Source organism: Misgurnus anguillicaudatus, chromosome 2, assembly GCF_027580225.2.
Source record: "Misgurnus anguillicaudatus chromosome 2, ASM2758022v2, whole genome shotgun sequence".
In the NCBI taxonomy this organism is placed as follows: Eukaryota; Metazoa; Chordata; class Actinopteri; order Cypriniformes; family Cobitidae; genus Misgurnus; species Misgurnus anguillicaudatus.
The window spans coordinates 34,876,692-34,897,197 of record NC_073338.2 but is presented as its reverse complement, the minus strand read 5'-3'; the positions used below and the strand labels follow the sequence as shown (position 1 = coordinate 34,897,197).

The following is a 20,506-nucleotide window of genomic DNA, read 5'->3' as shown; positions in this document are numbered from 1 at the left end:
GCCGGTAGCCGCCTGGCGATACGGGGAAGGGGTTCACGTCCCGCATACGAGTCGGGTTACGAATTCTATGACCCACTCGTATGCGGACCCGAAGTTTACGCCAGGCGGCGACCAACCGGACCTGCTGGATCCCGCCAGTCGCAGGCCAGCTTGAGGGCCATTAGGACCGGGGCTACCCGGCTGGAGAGGTCGACTCCTGTCTCCCCGGTGTTGGAGACTACTTCCGGGGCCAGCCTCGGTCCTGCACTCCCTGCGTCCAGAGGGAGGAGGAGGAGGACGAAGAGGGCCTCGGAATCGGTACAGCCGGAGACACGTCACCCGCCGGTGCAGCCGGAGACACGTCACCCGCCGGTGCAGCCGGAGACACGTCACCCGCCGGTGCAGCCGGAGACACGTCACCCGCCGGTGCAGCCGGAGACACGTCACCCGCCGGTGCAGCCGGAGACACGTCACCCGCCGGCGCAGCCGGAGACACGTCACCCGCCGGCGCAGCCGGAGACACGTCATCCGCCGGCGCAGCCGGAGACACGTCACCCGCCGGCGCAGCCGGGGACACGTCACCCGCCGGCGCATCCAGAGACACGTCACCAGCCGGCGCAGCCGGAGACACGTCACCCGCCGGCGCAGCCGGAGACACGTCACCCGCCGGCGCAGCCGGAGACACGTCACCCGCCGGCGCAGCCGGAGACACGTCACCCGCCGGCGCAGCCGGAGACACGTCACCCGCCGGCGCAGCCGGTGACACGTCACCCGCCGGCGCAGCCGGCGACACGGCACCAGCCGCCTCAGCCCGAGGCACGTCACCCGACGGCGCTGCCGCAGGCACGTCACCCGCCGGCGCAGCCGGAGACACTTCACCCGCCGGCGCAGCCGGAGACACGTCACCCGCCGGCGCAGCCGGAGTCACGTCACCCGCCGGCGCAGCCAGGGACACGTCACCGGTCGGCTTTTCAGCCGCGGGACCATAAGACTCATGTGCCCCATGGACATTTTGTTTCCCCTGTTTTTTCCCCACCTCCCCTTCATCATTTATTGTTTTTGTTAAATCATCCCAATCCTTTTGTTACCTATGTTTGTTTACCTCTGTTGTTTGTAGTAATGTTGTCGTGGTTGTCTTCTGTTGTGCAGTCTTTCGTTCCTCGTGTTTAATGTTTTTGTTTGTTTTTGTTTGTGACGTCTTGTATCCGTCTTTTAAGTGGGGGGTACTGTCACGGTCCTGTCGGACATCCGTACTAGATGTAGGTCTGAGTGCATCTGACAGGACCGTGGCAGTATCATGTTCTGTGTGGGGACATGTGGGATCACATTCTGTGTGTGGCTGCCACATGTTCCCGGTGTCTTGTTGCTGTCGTGATCTTGCCAGACCTTAGTATAGATCAGGTCTATGTTCTGTGGGCAAGGTCAGGGCAGCAGTGTGTGTACGTGGGAACACGTGTGTTCACATCATATCTGTGTGACACGTGTTCCCAGTGTTTTGTGGCTGTCATGGTCGTGCCTGACCTTGGTTATCATCCAGAGGGCAGGACCAGGGCAGCATTGTTTTATGTGGGAATACGTGTGTTTTCACATCATGTATGTGTAACACGTATTCCCAGTGTCTTGTCACTTTTACCCTACTCCCTTATGTAATCATGTCTTAAGTGATTAATTATGTTCACCTGTTCCCCATTGATGTGGTGTCTTTATATTGCCCTTGTGTTCTCTGTGTGGTGTGCGTGCGTTGTTTGTAGATGCTGTGTTTATGTTCACCAGTTACAATCCGAGTTTTCTCGTGTTCTGTTTATTTTGTGTTCCAGCACAGTGTTTTTGTTCTCTTCTGTTTTTACCCCCTCGTGGGTTTTTCAGTTTTGTAATAAATCATAGTTATATTTTCATACATCTTTTGCATTTGGGTTCTTCTATTATTTTCCATTATCCGGTTTATACCAACCGTGACACTTTTGTCCCAGATTAGATACAAATGAAAGGGCAATGAGCTGTCTTGTAGTTTGTGCTATGCCTTAATGTACAGTTTATGACTTTTTCTGTAAGGTAATTTCCCTTCAATACGTCCCACAGAGTTGGTATGTTAGTTGGTCGTTGTACTGTTATAATTGGCTACCTACTGTACAGCACTACGGCTGATTTATAATAAGCTGCGCCTTGTGATACCTTCACAAAAGGGCACTAAATCACTTTCCCGCTCATTTTCCTTCACTACTCCCTGCTGGTGGAATGATCTTCCTAATGCACTCCGGTCAGACACATCTCTTACAACATTCAAAAACAATTAAAAACTCATCTTTTCCAAGAATATTTGACAATTCGGAATAACTTGAGTATAAGCACTTCTTGTATTATTGCCTCCATGTGACAAATCGCTTTATTGTTTCCTAAAACTTGTAAGTCGCTTTGCATAAAAGGGTCTGCTAAATGCCTAAATGTAAATGGGTGACAGGTACATTTTGAAACTCTTCGACTGTGTTAATTCAAGTCTTCTCTTTCATTAGATGAGTTCCAGAGCTTCATGGCTAAATTACCCAGACAGAGTGCTTTAAACTCATCTCACATTCAGCAGCTGTGGAGGACAGACAGCGCCTTACAACAGCGCTACAGGCAGCTTGAATCCCAGCTTAGCCTCCTGCTTACCAAGACACGTCGAACTGCTAACAAGCTCTTCAGACTCAGCAAAAGATGCCATACTCAGCCCAAAATAGTCTCTCTAAGGAAGAGGTAAGAGGTATTTATATAGCCGATAAACCAGTGGATCCCAACTTCTCGGTTGTATAATTATGCAAGTTATGCAAATGAAGCTACATGAAAACAGCCAAGTTTTAATCTGTAAGGAATTCGGAGTATTTTTCGCATCACTCGGTAGACGTTAAAGATGCATTGGGTTTTGCATAACTTTTCATCATAATGATGAACTCAATGGTATCTCTATGAAATATTGAGTTTCCCAACATTACTTTCACTTAGTGTATGTAATAGATTTTCATCTCAATAATGTTTCAATTTTTGCTCATCATGTATTTGCAGAAATAGCAAATCTGCTATCAAAAAGCAAGAGATTAATATTAACAAAATAAATTACATTAATTTCTTCCAGACTAGTTGACCAAGCCAGGCTATTAAAGGATTAGACCATTTTCTTTAAAAAAATCCAGATAATTTACTCACCACCATGTAATCCAAAATGTTGTTGTCTTTCTTTGTTCAGTCGAGAAGAAATTATGTTTTTTGAGGAAAACATTCCAGGATTTTTCTAGTTTTAATGGACTTTGGTGGACACCAACACGTAACAGTTTTAATGCAGTTTACAATTGCAGTTTCAAAGGACTCTAAACGATCTCAAATGAGGCATAAGGGACTTATATTGCAAAACTATTGTAATTTTTGGCAAGAAAAATAAAAAATATGCACTTTTAAACCACAACTTCTCGTCCATCTCCGGTCCTGTGACGCGCCAGCGCGACCTCATGCAATACGTCATCACGTCAAGAGGTCACGGAGGACGTATTCAAAACTACGCCCTAGTGTTTACAAGTGTGGAGAAAGAGGACCGTTCCTGCGTTGTTGTATATCGAGTGATACTAATTAAGGTCTTTGTGTCAGTTAATTGTTTAAAATAGTCCGCAAATGTGCTATTCATATATGCAACACATGACCTTTCCACGTTGAAACTGCAATTTTAAACTGCATTAAAACTGTTACGTGTTGGCGTCCATTGGAGTCCATTAAAATTATAAAAATCTTGGAATGTTTTTCTGAAAAAACATAATTTCTTCTTGACTGAACAAAGTAAGACATCAACATTTTGGATAACATGGTGGTAAGTAAATTATCTGGATTTTTTTTTTAAGAAAATTGACTAATTCATAAACATATCTCTTTACACTTAGGGGTGGTTTTCCGGACATGGTTTCAGTCTAGTCCAAGACTAAAATGCTTGTTTGAGTTGTCTTAACTGAAAACAGCTTGCACTGACATATCTTAACATAAATCTGTGTAATTGTTTTGTTTCAAGATGCACATCAATATAGTAGTTTCTTATAAAGTTGTTTGTAAAAACTACTTAAATGTCCTAATATAACCAAGGCCTAGTCCTGACTTAAAGGGATAGTTCACTTTAAAATGAAAATTCTGTCATCATTCACTCATCCTCGTGTTGTTTTAAACCTGTATGAATTTCTTTTTTCTGATGAACACAACAGAAGATATTTTGAGAAATGATGGTAAACACACAGCACATAGTGACCATTGACTTCCATAGTAGGAAAAAATATTTTGGAAGTATTGTGATAAATGATGAAGAAAATATTTTGATAAATGAGGGTAAGCACACAGTTGACAGTACCCATTGAATTCCATCATATTTTTTTATTCCTACTAAGGAAGTCAATGGTCACTATCTGCTGTGTGTTTACCATCATTTCTCAAAATATCTTCTTTGGTGTTCATCAGAAAAAAGAAATTCTCTGCAACTTCAAAATATGTGTTCAAATTGTCACGTGTGTTGTTCATCATTTCAAAATATGTGTTCTTTGGGTCACATGCATCATGCGTTTTTTTTTTTTTTTTTTTTTTAAAGGGCCTGCTGCACACGCATTGAAAGGGTTTATGATAAAAGAGACGCTCACATTCACAAAATACTCAGAAGACACTCACTTAACACTAAACTCTGGTTACACATGAGATTAAGCGAGTATCTGGCAAACGCGAGCGTCACTTTTATCATAAACCCCTTCGAAGTGTCTGCAGCAGGCTCCTATTTTGACATCACACTTGATGCATATAAGTTTACATGATGTGCCGAACACATATTTTAATATGCCGAGCCACACACATGACAGGCTACATACTGTACATGTTGTGACGAGCTTCGCATCATGCGCCCTCGAAAAAGAACCGGCCGCCATTGATTGTAACACAGCGTTACAATGAACTCTTTCCCCGCCAGCGTTTTTTAAGTTGCCAGCCAGCGCCAGCATTTTTCATGATTTTCACAAAAGTTTAATGCCTTCCAGAAAATTTTCTTCTTTAAATAAAACAAACAATATATCAGATGAAAGAACAGACCCTCTGCTTTTAAACAAAAAAAACTTTCATCCTACCTTCATTAGTTCTCTTGTAATCACCTCTCAAACATGGTTTCTTCAAAAACACCCACTTTTGAGCAAAAAGCTGAGATAATTCAATTTTTGTGAAGGACTTTTGATAGAGATCAGATGCAGAGCGATCTTTGAAACATACACGGGGTTCTTTCTCTTTCACGTGAGGCCCTACTTCCGGGTTGTATAAGTTGCGATAACCGTAGGTCCCACAAACTTTAAGTGTTCATTTGTAGCACATATGTGTTTGTTGATTGTGTAAAAAAGATTAATCTAACTTAAAATATTTTTTGAATGACGAAGCCAAAGCCAAAAAGCATTAGGTTGTGTCCCGCTCTCCCCTATTTGATAAAAGTGGATGCATAATGAGATGTACATTGAGTCTCTGAATCATTGAATGAGTACCCCTGAACAGTATTAGTTCCCTCTGGAGCCATAACAAACACTTAAAATAAGCATTATACCCCTTGTAAAGTCCAGTTGTTTCACCAAGACTGACCTCCAAATGAATGTAGAAGACTAATGGGTAATCTATTGTTTAACCACCCACTCCAGCCTCTGAGGCTATTGCTGCACTAATGCATTACTTTTGTCCTAGCAATGCTTTCATGTGCACTATTAGCAGAGCTCAAGGTTGGAAAGCAATTAGCACTGTTGTTAAACAAAGCTGTTTATTGGCAGTCAGTATTTGTATCATTTCCTTATGATCTTTGCGATTATTTGCATACATTACAATCCATAAAATAGCTTCTCTAATCCCTCAATTTTTTTTTTTTTTGCTTGATGTCGTTTTTTAGGCCGTTGAGCTTTTGGATGAAATTCACCCTTTCCATCCTGTACTGCAGTGAAAATAACCAACTGGGATTTTACACGGAGGAATTACGGAGCTGCGCCTGTCCGACTGAATATCCCTCATGTCAGGGCATCATTCCTTGCGAGGTGGGCGACGGCCCCCGTTGCGCTTCATGCTCCGCGGACAACCGCACACGATGCTCCAGCTGCAATCTGGGTTTCGTCCTCAGCCATGGGGTTTGCAAGTATGCTGTACCCAACCCAACAGATCACTATTTGGGTTTTGAAACTGACCTACAGGACCTGGAAATGCGTTTTTTGCTGCAACACCGCGATGCCCGCATCACCACGCACGCCATTTTTGTTAGCAACGACGTTCGCCTCAATGTTTGGTTTGACCCGTCCTGGAGGAAAAGGATGCTGCTTACACTAAAGAGCAACAAGTTTAAATCCAACCGCGTGCACATGCTGCTCGGTATCTCGATGCAGATCTGCATCACCAAGAACTCCACATTCGAGCCTGCGTTGTCTGTCTACGTCAATCCGTTCGGCGGCAGCCATTCGGAAAGCTGGATAATGCCCACGGATCACAGTGGCTACCCGGACTGGGAGAAAACCAGGCTGGAGATTCCGTTGGATTGTTACAACTGGACTTTGACTTTAGGCAACCGGTGGAAGAGCTTTTTTGAGACGGTTCACTTTTACCTGAGGAGTCGCGTTCGGACCGACACCTCTCAGGGAAATGATACGGTCTACATCGAGCCTCTAGAAGTAGCAGATCCTTCTCAGAACTTTGGTTACATGAAGATCAACAGTATGCAGTTGTTCGGTTACAGCATGCACTTTGACCCTGAGGCGATCCAGGACCTGATCCTGCAGTTGGACTATCCGTACACTCTGGGTTCTCAGGACTCTGCTCTGCTGCAGCTAATGGAGATCCGATATCGGGTCAATAAGCTGTCTCCTCCTGGTCCACTGCCTTTAGATTTGTTCTCCTGCCTGCTTCGACACAGACTAAAACTCTCCAGCCCTGAGGTACAGAGAATACTTTCCACACTGCAGACGTTTAGTGCCAAACAGCCCTTCTACAAAGAGTACGAAGCTGCAAAACTTTGTAGTTAAAAGCGAACCAATTTATTTTTGGCATTGATGTTTGGCTTTATTGACTAGAAAACGACTTGGACTGGAAACAGAAAAATTTCGTTCCCAGGGGAGGGTCATTGTTGTCGGTGTTTGATATTATTCATTATTCTTCATAGACGCGTTATATATTTGATGTCTCTGGTTCAAATGGTAGCTGAGATGAAACAAAGTTTTGCACAATTTTATCAATTCTGACATGTTTTAATGAAATAAAATAGCCAAGAATTGTTGTTATCTTTGTAGCACGCTCTGATTGGGGTTGGCTGGGTTCCAATACTGTAATTGCAGCAAAGCACATCAAGCATTTGTCTGAGTATTAACAATATAAAAAAAAATAACACTTATTTTTTATGGGGAATCTCACAAAAGGTGTCATGTGCACGTCCAGGTCATATTTCACACCAAAGTAACAAAGAATATGTTTTGCACAATGAAAAAAGCCTGTTTTAGAGAAACTACTATGAATGGATTCACATTTACTTTTCATTAGAATTAAAATTATGATTCATGTCCATTTTTTTATACATTATGCTGTGATTTACTGTTTTATATGTAAAATCATTTTGCATAATGCAAAGAACATTCATTGAAAATATATATTGACTGAGTAAGGTCATGTCATAGATATTAATTTTATTACAATGAAATCAATGTGAAATCAAACTTTGATGCTTCTATTATCATAATTAGATTATAGGGGGGTTTCCCGGACAGGAATTAGCTTAAGACAGGACTACGCCTTAGTTTAATTAGAAAATATAACTAGTACTAACAAACATGCCTTACTTAAAACATTACTGTGTGCATTTTGAGGCAAAACAAAGGGCACTGATGTACAGTATTGTTCAAAATAATAGCAGTACAGTGTGACTAACCAGAATAATCAAGGTTTTTAGTATATTTTTTATTGCTACGTGGCAAACAAGTTACCAGTAGGTTCAGTAGATTCTCAGAAAACAAACAAGACCCAGCATTCATGATATGCACGCTCTTAAGTTGAAAGGGGTGTGTTCAAAAAAATAGCAATGTCTACCTTTGACTGTACAAACTCAAAACTATTTTGTACAAACATTTTTTTTCCTGGGATTTAGCAATCCTGTGAATCACTAAACTAATATTTAGTTGTATGACCACAGTTTTTTAAAACTGCTTGACATCTGTGTGGCATGGAGTTAACCAACTTGTGGCACCTCTCAGCTGTTATTCCACTCCATGATTCTTTAACAACATTTCACAATTCATTCACATTTCTTGGTTTTGCTTCAGAAACAGCATTTTTGATATCACCCCACAAGTTCTCAATTGGATTAAGGTCTGGAGATTGGGCTGGCCACTCCATAACATTAATTTTGTTGGTTTGGAACCAAGACTTTGCCCGTTTGTGTTTTGGGTCATTGTCTTGTTGAAACAACCATTTCAAGGGCATGTCCTCTTCAGCATAGGGCAACATGACCTCTTCAAGTATTTTAACATATGCAAACTGATCCATGATCCCTGGTATGCGATAAATAGGCCCAACACCATAGTAGGAGAAACATGCCCATATCATGATGCTTGCACCTCCATGCTTCACTATCTTCACTGTGTACTGTGGCTTGAATTCAGAGTTTGGGGGTCGTCTCACAAACTGCCTGTGGCCCTTGGACCCAAAAAGAACAGTTTTACTCTCATCAGTCCACAAAATGTTCCTCCATTTCTCTTTAGGCCAGTTGATGTGTTCTTTGGCAAATTGTAACCTCTTCTGCACATGCCTTTTTTTAACAGAGGGACTTTGCGGGGGATTCTTGAAAATAGATTAGCTTCACACAGACGTCTTCTAACTGTCACAGTACTTACAGGTAACTCCAGACTGTCTTTGATCATCCTGGAGGTGATCATTGGCTGAGCCTTTGCCATTCTGGTTATTCTTCTATCCATTTTGATGGTTGTCTTCCGTTTTCTTCCACGTCTCTCTGGTTTTGCTCTCCATTTTAAGGCATTGGAGATCATTTTAGCCGAACAGCCTATCATTTTTTGCACCTCTTTATAGGTTTTCCCCTCTCCAATCAACTTTTTAATCAAAGTACGCTGTTCTTCTGAACAATGTCTTGAACGACCCATTTTCCTCAGCTTTCAAATGCATGTTCAACAAGTGTTGGCTTCATCCTTAAATAGGGGCCACCTGAGTCACACCTGTTTCTTCACAAAATTGATGACCTCAGTGGTTGAATGCCACACTGCTATTTTTTTGAACACACCCCTTTCAACTAATTCAACTAATTGCCCAATTGCACAGCCTTAAGAGCGTGCATATCATGAATGCTGGGTCTCATTTGTTTTCTGAGAATCTACTGAACCTACTGGTAACTTGTTTGCCACGTAGCAATAAAAAAATATACTAAAAACCTTGATTATTCTGGTTAGTCACATTGTACTGCTATTATTTTAAACAAGACTGTATTTTAAGATATGTCGGCTCAAGTTTTTTTCAGTTTGAACACCTCTTACATTTATTTTAGTTTAGGATTAGTCTAATCCCTGTCCGGGACACCACCCCTATAAGACTTTCGCCTGGATTTAACATACAGCGTCATTTTTTCAGTTTGGACACCTCTTGAATTTATTTTAGTTTAGGATCAGTCTAATCCCTGTCCGGGATACCACCCCTATAAGACTTTCGCCTGGATTTAACATACAGCATCACTGTCACTTTTTTCAGTTTGGACACATCTTACATTTATTTTAGTTTAGGATTAGTCTAATCCCTGTCCGGGATACTACCCCTATAAGACTTTAGCCTGGATTTAACATTCAGCGTCACATTTTACAATAAAAAGGCTACTTTATTGTAATGAGATTTAACCATAATGACAAGTACATGTACATAAGTGAAACATTGAGATGCAATATTATGAGATGTGCTTAATTATTTATTCTACATTATATTAAGTATATTATCAAGATGCAAAAATGTGGTACAAATAGCCTTTAGTATCACATTTTGTTTTCGGCCTGGACATGTTTTTGTGAAATTTTCCCATATACCACTTCCTATATCACCTTGGTTTACACTTTACTTGAAGGGGTGTTCATAAGACTGACATGCCATCTTCATAATTATGACATGACACGTTTCATGAACATAAAGTAGATTTTATGCACATATATGACAACTGTCATAAAGTGTCATTTGCTCAATTATGTTATTTTTTAATGCAGAAATTACATTGTTTGAGATGTCTTTGTTATGACAACTTGACATTACCAAGACAACATAACTTGTCGTAAATCTGTCATAAACATGACATAGCAGATAAATTATTAAAATTAAGAAACTACCTAGCTTTAGGGGTTAACATTACAATAAACTGTCATATGGTTGGTTTGACATTGGCTGTATTGAGGCCATTATTATTGTGTATGACCACTTTTTACCGGTGATACAAATTGAACTTGTCATTGAAATGTCATTAAGTGTTAATACTCTGTCAAATAGTTTTATAACAGTATCATAAATATTTTTCTTGACCTCAACTCAAGGCTTTGAACTGGTTCAAGGAACGAAAACCAGAAACTTTTGATGTTTTGCAAGGAACAGAAACGAAACCAGAAACTTTCCAAAAATATATGTTCCGGAACAGAACCGTTAATTGAAAATAATGGTAACCGGTTAATAACGTTATTTTTTCCGTTCTTTGACAAGATTTCTGTGCAATATGACTCTGAAGTTCACTTCCGGTCGTTGTTGACTCATCGGAGAAATGAGAAGCTTCCCACCAGCAAGTTGCCTACAGTCCAAGTCTCTAATGCTCAATAAGAGGCAAATATTGTAGGCTACCAAGTATCTCAAGATGTTTGGTTTTTTAATACTAATCAGTGGTATATCGGATCACAGTGATCCGTACAGATCACGACCCATGGTTCGGCTTGCTTGCGATTCTCGGATTAATACGCAAATTTAAATAGGGTGAAAGTTGATCATTTGCACGTATTTCAAAGGCTTGCAAATGTTAACACTTACTGTAAGTGATTTTAAACAATTGAACCGCAAAAAGGCGCTAAAGTGAGCAATTTTCTGTACACACAGACGCACATGCGTTTGAATGTGTCCGGTCCAACTCCAATCAAACGTGATTATCCCTATGCCCTACAAAGATCAGAACTCTTGATGTATAAAATACATTTGGCGAATAAAGCACTGAAAAACAACGTAATTTTCACTTTATGTGGAGCAACTGTTTATGCTGCATCTTCTACCCGAAGCGTCGTTTGAAATTCGTCCTCCGTCTGTGTTTGTGCTTGTTTGATGACAAGATAGAAACTTTCAGAAAAATTATGTATACTAATAATTTAAGTTTAATGTCCTAATGATCAGCCTACTTATTTGTATGTACCACAGCTGAAATGGAACGTTATTAACCGGTTCAGGAACTTTATTTTTTTGTTCTAACAAGTTCAGGAACGTCAACTTTAGAGTTGAACCGAAAACCAGACACGTTAAAGGTATAGCGGAAGATTTTCGTTTTCCGGGTGGATCACCTCTGTTATTGGTCATCCCAGATGTCAATCATTCTGATTATATGTTGACGTATAACCGTCGTCAAAGAAGGTTCGCTTTCTGCACATGCGCACTTTCACGTGTATGTTTGTTGTGCTACGGTTTCAACCATTCATTGAAGGTCGCGTTCTCACTGTTTTTTTTCTAAATGTCTGAGTGTCGCAAGAGAAAAAGTGTCTACGAATTGTATGACAAGAAGAGAAAGGACTATAAAGAAAGAAACAAGACCAGAGTGTTTATGGGAGACTATTTCACATGCTGGCCGCTGGCGTGAGCTAAAAGGACAGGTTGGGCTTCCCACGCAAAGTTCCTACTGGAAATGTACATTTTGTCATGCTATTTGGAGAAATCCATTTAAAATCACTGCTAGTAAAAGTTGATGTAAGCTATGATTAGCGATGCTAGCCCTGGCACGAGTCACGAACTGCACAGACACGGTAAACATGCCGACAGCAACTTGTAAACAGAGCGAAGAGAAGAACTGAGCTCCTGCATGCTCTCTCTGTCTCGTGCACGCGTTTAACAGGCGTTCCCTCTCGGGAGGAGGGAAAGTGTTGCGTGTGCATTTTTTAAAAAATATGGAGGGGCGGTTCTTTTTAATAATTCGGGAAAATCTTCCGCTATACCTTTAAAATACTGTTTCTGTTTGGAACGAACCAATTGGGAAAAAATTCTGGTTCAAAGCCCTGCCTTAACTACAGTGTCCAAATTAAAATTGTCATTAAAATATCATTAAGTGTTAATACTCTGTCAAATAGTTTTATAATAGCATCAAAAATATTTTTCTTGACCTCAACTACAGTGGAGACCAAGCATTTTCAGTGGCAGGGCCTAAATTATGATGCCTAAAAAATGAATGACAAGTTATTTTGTCTTGGTAATGTCAAGTTGGCACAACAAAGACATCTCAAACAATGTCATCTTTGCATTAAAAATAACATAATGGAGCGAATGACACTTAATGACAGTTGTCATAAATGTGCATAAAATCTCCTTCACGGTCATGACACATGTCATGTCAGTCTTATAAACACCCTTCAAGTAAAGTGTTCCTGTAAATGCACTCATTTTTTAAAGTCTCCAGGACAAAATAATTCATCCTGCACTAAAAATATTCACAAAAATTCTTAAGGCTCAGAACGTCCTTTAAATATGGAGACACACATTTTTAAAAGGAATACTGAACTACATGAAACTGTGTCATTGAACATTTCATTTCTACTGACAGCAGAGGTGCGTCTGTATCTTTAAAGGTAGGATATGCAACTTTTGAGGCATACAGTAGTAAGCTAGCTTTGAAAGAGCCGTCAGAGCACTCCCTAAAGCTACGTCTCCTCCGAAACACACAAACTGCTTTAAGCTATTTTTTGATAAAGACATTTTTCTTAGTTTAGACTGTTTTTGTGCCATCTTTCTCTCATGCCATGTTTTGTCAGTTCAGCAGGATGTAAGGTAGATGCAATTTGGCTTCCATTCAGGCTTGGTCTGCATGGCATAATGGAACATGCAAGGTTGCCAGATCAGATCTGCCTAACAAAACCTCAGAGCTAGACTAAAGCCCTTTTCACACAGACATTACGGAAAATACACGGAAAATGTATCCGGGATTTGACTGGGATCGCATGTCTGCATTCACACATACCGTTAAGATCCCATAAAGACCGAGGGGCAACCTTCTGATCTCTCTGATGAAGCCAATACGAAAGTGACTTTTAAACTGCAATTCATTGACTTGCCGCTAGAGGCTGGTTTCAAAAGGAAGTCAATTCCCATAGACCACCATGTTAAAAATGCCCAACTTTACAGTAGAAAATAATGTGTTTACAGCCTGGTACAAAAAGTGTTTTTGGTCTGTATAGTTAATTTTGCCCTTCATGACAACTGTGAGGTGGGTGAATTTTTTGTAACTCATCCGTTTAAATTATATTAAGCCTTAAACTTCTGCATAATTAAAGGCGTGGCCACTTGAGTGAGGGGTTAACGGACACTGCTGTCACTTGAATTGAGCTAGGCAGGTGTGGTTTCTTTACCCATTTTCGGTTTTCTGCGAGTGATTCGCAGTGACGCGCGGCCAAGATGGCGACGGCAGGCAACACCTACTTTAAGCTTCAAAAACGATCTTCACAAACCAATGGGTGATGTCACAGACACTCCATATTTTTTACAGTCTATGGTAAAGACACATTACCTGTTTAAAGTCCTGTGCCTGGTAGCTTCTTTTCTCCGCAGTGTCTGAAGTTTGCTTATTATCTGTTATTTCTCTCTCCAGAAATGACTCGCATGCATGTTTGTTTATGATAAGACTATAAAGGAGCGTGTGATGTGCCATTCTAGTAGTATGCTGGTGAATGATCTCAGCTTCAGAGTGGATATTTTACGAGCTCCCTGATCTCTGCTTCAGAGCAGTTTGCAGACATTTCTCATAGTGAATGTTATTGTGCATTTAAAACCCCAGTTTTAAAGAGCTAAACGATATATCTTATTGCGATGACGCGTGTGCATTTTGTTTATTAAAGCTCATATGTGACGCGCTATTCTTTTATGATTCTGAATGATCTCCACTTCACCATCGATAACTAGCTCCCTGGTCTCTGCTTCAGCCTAGTTTGCCGGCATTTCTCGTCATGAATGTTAATCTCCATGTAAACCTCTCGTTTTAAAGAGCTGAACCATAATTTCATGTTGCCATGACACTCCTGTCTTCACTACCACACGCCTCTTACGGCAATGTTACTAGGTCCTCTTTCTGGGAGCATTCCCAGAACATTTACGGGTATTTTCTGGGACCAAAGTTAATGATCCTTAGTCTGACGTTGTCATACTCAATTCTAGTCAGAATTTGAGTCTGATACCGCTCCATTGAGCTATAATTATGAGGCGTGTCTCAACCGAAAAATGCCTCTGCACTCAATTGGATAGACCTACTGTATGACCAATCAGAGCAACGGAGTGTGTGACGTATGTTGAAATGACGTCTTTGCAGCTTGACCGAACTGCTAGTTATTTCGCTACAATGACACACACTACAAGTCTTGAGTTAGCGAACGTACATCAACACCTACTATGTTTACAACATTTCATTTATATCACATTAAGTCATACAGTAAGACTATCTCTTACCATTTGTACATTAGTTGAACTTCATCCACGACGATACCCATTACGTTTGCTTGAAAAATATCGGAGCCTAGCATGTCCCTCCGGGCTTCCGAAAAGAAGCTGGCAACGACCGCTAATTATATCAATCTCGTCGTGCACACCGAGTTGCATCGCCGTGATACCCATTTCAGTTGCTTCTTTAACTTGATCCTTCATAAGTGCGACAACTTTTGCCGAATCCCGTAGGAAGGATGGCAGAAACATCAACAAATGCTTTGCTCGCGTTTCTCTGTTCTTCTTTTAAAATCAATGCTCTGTCGATATCTTTTAGAACAGACTCAATGTCAGAATCCACACATCTGATTTCTACCGCGGCAGCCATTTCGTTGTAAACAGATTCAACACTCGCGCTCTTTTGGTGACGTGGTTGATTTACGTTACTGATCTGTCCATCATCGTATAAAGCCTGCCCTGACAATTTGATTGGTCGACCAGTTTTGGGTCGAGCATAGTAGCTCCTCAACGGGGAATCCCCAGACCGATCTTCCCGTTTCTCAAAATGTTGTGGGCGGGGCTAAGATCGGCTGGCACCCAGGCTAAATGATCCTAGCCCAAATACCAAAACTTTGCTTTCATAAATAAAATCATCTTACCTTAAAATTGACAGCTAATGAACAGAGGACAGCTGACTGATTTAAAATGTGAAAAAACAGCCAGCAGCAACCAGTTTTGCAGGATAATCGCAGACTTCACAACACGTCTGATGGTAGGAGATTAGCTGCATCCCAATTCACCTACTTATACTATTCCCTAATAATATTTACTGTTTTTGTATTGGGAAAGTAGATTCTTTTGAGTGCAGAGCAAAAGAGTATTCACACACTGCATACAGTAGGCCTACTAACGCAAAACGGAAGTGACGACTGTTGCCTGGAGGACATTGTGATCCTTAAGAAACACAAACATCAAAATACATTTTTGCATTTCTTCATTCATTATTTGTCATGTAATGTTTACTGTATAATTAATTTGATTCAGTTCCGCATCATTTATTTAATTTGTTAATTCTGTGTAGCGGTTGTCTAAATGACACCACCTTGTAGTGAGTTGTGGGTAATATCAGACGTTTGAGTGTGCATAGACTTCGCATTTTCACCTAAAACAGTAGACCAGCAGGGAAATTGGGTAATTATTTTAACATACTACGATTTGGGAAATATTCATTCTAATTTTGAATACTATCTAGGATATAATATGTGAATTACTGTACAATGCAGGGATGCACGAGATATGCAAATACACAGTTTTACAGGAAAGTAGGACATCTTGTTGTTGAATTCGAATCAAATGCAATGATTGGGCGAACACTTTATGGTCTTGTGCTTTCCACTGAAGATATATAGTATGATTATATAAATGTATTTAGAGCACTTGTCCAAAAATGTTTCTGGCCAAATCATCATTCCGGTACAAATCTGCATTATTCCATGAAGACATTATGTGACGCAGCAAACTATTAATGACATTAGGGGTCAGATTTACTAAACCGGGCAAATTTGTGTGAGAGCGCAGTTCCAAAAAGCGCACATGGGAGTGGAAATTTCTGTGGATGATTTACTGACAAGGTGCACGTAAAAGGGACACTCCACTTTTTTAAAATAGGCTCATTTTCCAGCTCCCCTAGAGTTAAACATTTGATTTTTGCTGTTTTGGAATCCATTCAGCTGGTCTCCGGGTCTGGCGGTACCACTTTTGGCATGGCTTAGCATAGTCCATTGAGTCTGATTAGACCATTGGCATCGCGCTAAAAAATAACCAAAGAGTTTCAATATTTTTCCTATTTAAAACTGCTGTAACATAGCTACAGCAGGCATAGTGATATTACGCACTGCCCGAAAATGGTCCCTGTGGTTGCTTTCAATAGCAGGGGACTATTTTTGGCTGCTGCGTAATATGATTGCGCCTCCTGCAGCTATGTTACAGCAGAAAAGTCTTTGGTTATTACGCCAGAATGAGAGTTTAGTTCCTAGCCACATCTGCCTAGAAAATTGCAACTTTTAATTTTCCGTCGGTCTTACTACACAGTGTAACTACAGAAGAGTCAAGTTTTAAAAACAGTAGGAAAAATATCGAAACGCTTTGGTTGTTTTTTTTGTTTTTGTTTTTTTGGCGTAATGCTAATGGTCTAATCCGATTCAATCAATTATGCTAAGCTATGCTAAAAATGGTAGCACCAGACCCAGAGATCAGCTGAAGGGTAAAAATGGTAAAAATCAAATGTTTAACTCTAGGGGAGCTGGAAAAGAGCATATTTTCAAAAAAAGTGGAGTGTCCCTTTAAAAAACACAGGCGCGACATGATATTTTAGGCATTAAATACTGCCGCAAATACAATAAACTGTCAAGCGCAAACCTTAGTAAATCATGTTTTGTGATTCATTAAAATGCTTCTCCCATACATTTTGCATCTGAACAAGAAACTCCCAAAGGCATATGCAATAAGGTCAGTCAATAACAAAATGTCCACATCTTTTTTAGTGTCTTTAGTAAATCCTCACAGTAGTTTTTTTTAATGCCAAAAGATTGTTTGCACTAGATTTTGGAAAAATATATAAATATGTCTATCACTTCAAAGGTGAAAACAGATTAGCTTTCTCAGGCATACATCACACATCTAATAATAAATATAATTTTCAGCTTGATTCACACAACACATTCATATTTATCATTCAATGTCCCTACGTGCCTCAATGTGTAAAGAAGCTCTTAGGAATCATTAAAGCCGAACTAGAAAAGATGGACAGCATAAGGTTCCCTCCCACTTTCTTTATGGCAGATTTAGTGCCCTAAATGCACCATATCCAGAGATGAGCGTTGGCACTTATCGGCATACGAATAAGGAAGAGAAGAGTGACCTTGCTCAGTCCTCTACTCCATCATTCTCTACTCCCGATGTGATGGATGAGCGCTGAGGAGATGAAGACAAGTGGGGCCTGAAAGGCTGGAGCCCTGGACAGAGCCCATTATCTCCCACCCTTTTCTACAGATGCAGGAGCTGTTCAAAGCACCCAGGCTATTTGCCTCAGTTGCCGGGGTTCAGATGAGTTTGTTTAAGGCCCCCGTGAAACCATCTGCTGCTCGGGAACTGCAGGCTGTGATTGACATCAGCATTGTAAAGTGAATTTCACCGTGTTTCTATCCGTCAGACGTGTTTGACTCACAAGGTGCTGCCGTGTAAGGTGATGAGATTTCTATTGGTGTGGCATGTGGTGGCGTTCACTGTGGGCAAGTCACACTACAATGCTGGAAGAAGACATCAAAACAGGTCTATGGCTCAGTGGACAGGAAGAGATCAAGGTCATTGCTGCTACCATCATGGTGTAATACATTACAAATGATTCAATATTTGAATGTTAAAATTTTAGTTAATGAGTAAATGAAGGGAAAAAATAATGATGTTTTTCTAACCAAAATGCCTTCCACAAAAGATTTGCATTATTGTTTTGTTTTTCACACTATGTCATCAGGTTTTTTCATCAATGCTCAAACAAATGTGCAATATAAGCTCTGCATATTAAGCTGGGATATGAGAAAGTATTTTAGCACCAAAAATGAGTTACAGAGTTTCATTATTGCATAATAGCATTGACCTCACTAAATTCCTCTCTCTCTGTCTCTCTCGTATATCCTAAAATCAGTGGCGAACCGTGGGTACTTCAGCTGGGCCTTCAAAATATGCAATGAAGTGCAAATGCCTCTCCATCCATAATACTAGGCTATCCGTATTTCGTTAAATCATACAGTGAACGTGTAAAATATCTGAGCACGCAAAGTTATATTACAGAATGGGCATGTCTGCCTTTAAATGCAGTTTTAAAGTTTAAAATTACTTTAATCTAACTGATAAACACAAATACAGATTCTGCTGCTCTGTAATGACAGGGGCTCTGTAAATTTGCATTTAACAAGCTTAAATTAAGTTCTTTAATTTGTTTTTTATTTTTTGGAAATATATATTTAGCTGTAGGATACCTTGTTAATCTTTTTCATAAGGGGAAATATAGCACCCTGCGTTCTCAGTGCACCTCCTTGTGGCTTATAACTGTTGTCGGGTATAGCGAGGTAAAAAATATTTTAATGTTTTCGCATTCTCTCAGATTTAGTTAGGAAATGATATTGTATGTAATTCGGCGTCGTCTGTCAGTCATTACTATCCTCGCGTAACAAGTGAAATTGTCAGGAAGTAAAAGTGTAATTGAACCCATTATTTTTCTCGTGTTCGCGTCATATGCAGGCTCCTCTGCACGCGCTTCTCCCAGCTGTGCTCTTCACGAGTACGCGCTTAAGTTATTTCGTTTTTACCTCAGCCCTATCAAGCTAGCCACAACGTCAATCACGTTTTCCGCCATTTACCTCAACCACTCTCACCGCAGAAATTCGGGCCATTAGACTGTATTAATATTAACGGTCTATGATCTTCGTCTTTTCGTGTTTTATGGCAGCTCGCATCCAGTTTGTTGCATGATTAGGACTTCATGAAGGCTTACAATGTTTTGTTTTTTGCCCGCCCACTGGAAATCAAAACGTGATTGGTCGATTTGCCCGTCACTCTTCACACCAAAACACATAGCTTGGCCTTCCCTGGGATTCATGAAGTCCTAACCAATGGATGAGCCAGATAACCGGGCCTTAATAGAGACAGACGATTCTGATTGGATTAGATGTTTTCATGACATGAACCTGACAGTAAGCTTAACGTTAGAACATAGATGAGAGAAAATATATTACATGTATTGTATTAAATTGAATTAAATAGAAATAAAAAAATGTAAAAACATATTTTTATTGAATATTATTTATTTGTATTATTATAATAAAAAATATTTTTATAAATTTTTTAGGCCTTCTCTGAAGGCGTAGAAGGCCCTGAAGGTTCCCCACTGCCTAAAATGTAATCTGCTTTTTAATCCTCGATTGACGTCATGCTGCATTAAGTGTACAAAACATATCTGTATTTTTCAAATGAGGGATGCAGAAATGCTCATGCAGGTATGTCTTTTGTATGGGAATTTTCTGCACTTTTGACAGTGAAAAGACGATGCAGAATGAAAAGATGGCCAATCACTGAGATTAGGCCTATTAAAGGCAGGATAGGCAGGAATTATCTAAAAAAAACTTTTTTACAAATTTGTTTAATCTGTCTTTATATACCAATACATAAGGAAAATGTAAGTACTCTGAAAAAGAGAGTATAAAAATCGAGTGTCTGTAGATCTCTCACGGCTGTTTTAAACACAGTTCATTTTTCTATTCACTACACCCCCTCCCTTCTGGGTTTCTTCTAAAGCCACGCCCCCAAAACACATGAACGTGCGACACTGACCAGCTCTGGGAGAAGCATTTACCTCAGACGAGCGGAGAGGAAGGAGCGCGGTGCATGTAGTAACATCATGTCACAATCACATGTAATAATACACCTAACTTTGTCACTATGAATATAAACAAATAGGAAGGCTTTTAGTACTCACTATTAAGCTAGCATATCGATACTGGTAAAGTTTAAAATATATTTAGTTTGATTCGGTAACAAACGAGCTAGTTATATTTATAAGACAAAGCTAAAAACAGATTGCATTGATACAAGTTTTTTTTATTACATCAGTTACACTGTGATGAAGGTGAATTTCGTCGAAGATTCATAACATACGGTGTTTTGCATGAGTTTCCGTGATGAAAGCATTGTTAACTCTGATGAGGAATACACACCGTAGACAATAGCGCTACCGCATCGTCGACTCGAGGAAAAGCCACACGATATTTACTCTCGTTTGATTTCTTCGTTTATT

The 20,506-nt window shown here is 40.3% G+C and overlaps 1 protein-coding gene across 1 annotated transcript in view; it reads left to right on the top strand.

The window, feature by feature from the left end:
• The window catches only part of brinp3b (bone morphogenetic protein/retinoic acid inducible neural-specific 3b), a 29,336-nt gene extending 22,077 nt beyond the window's left edge, over positions 1-7,259 (top strand). Inside the window, exons 6-7 of the mRNA XM_055202884.2 lie at positions 2,490-2,712; positions 5,888-7,259. Coding sequence (XP_055058859.2) covers positions 2,490-2,712; positions 5,888-7,004 — 1,340 coding nt within the window. The 3' untranslated portion in view covers positions 7,005-7,259. The remainder of the gene's footprint in view (positions 1-2,489; positions 2,713-5,887) is intronic.
• The last annotated feature ends 13,247 nt before the right edge of the window (positions 7,260-20,506 follow it).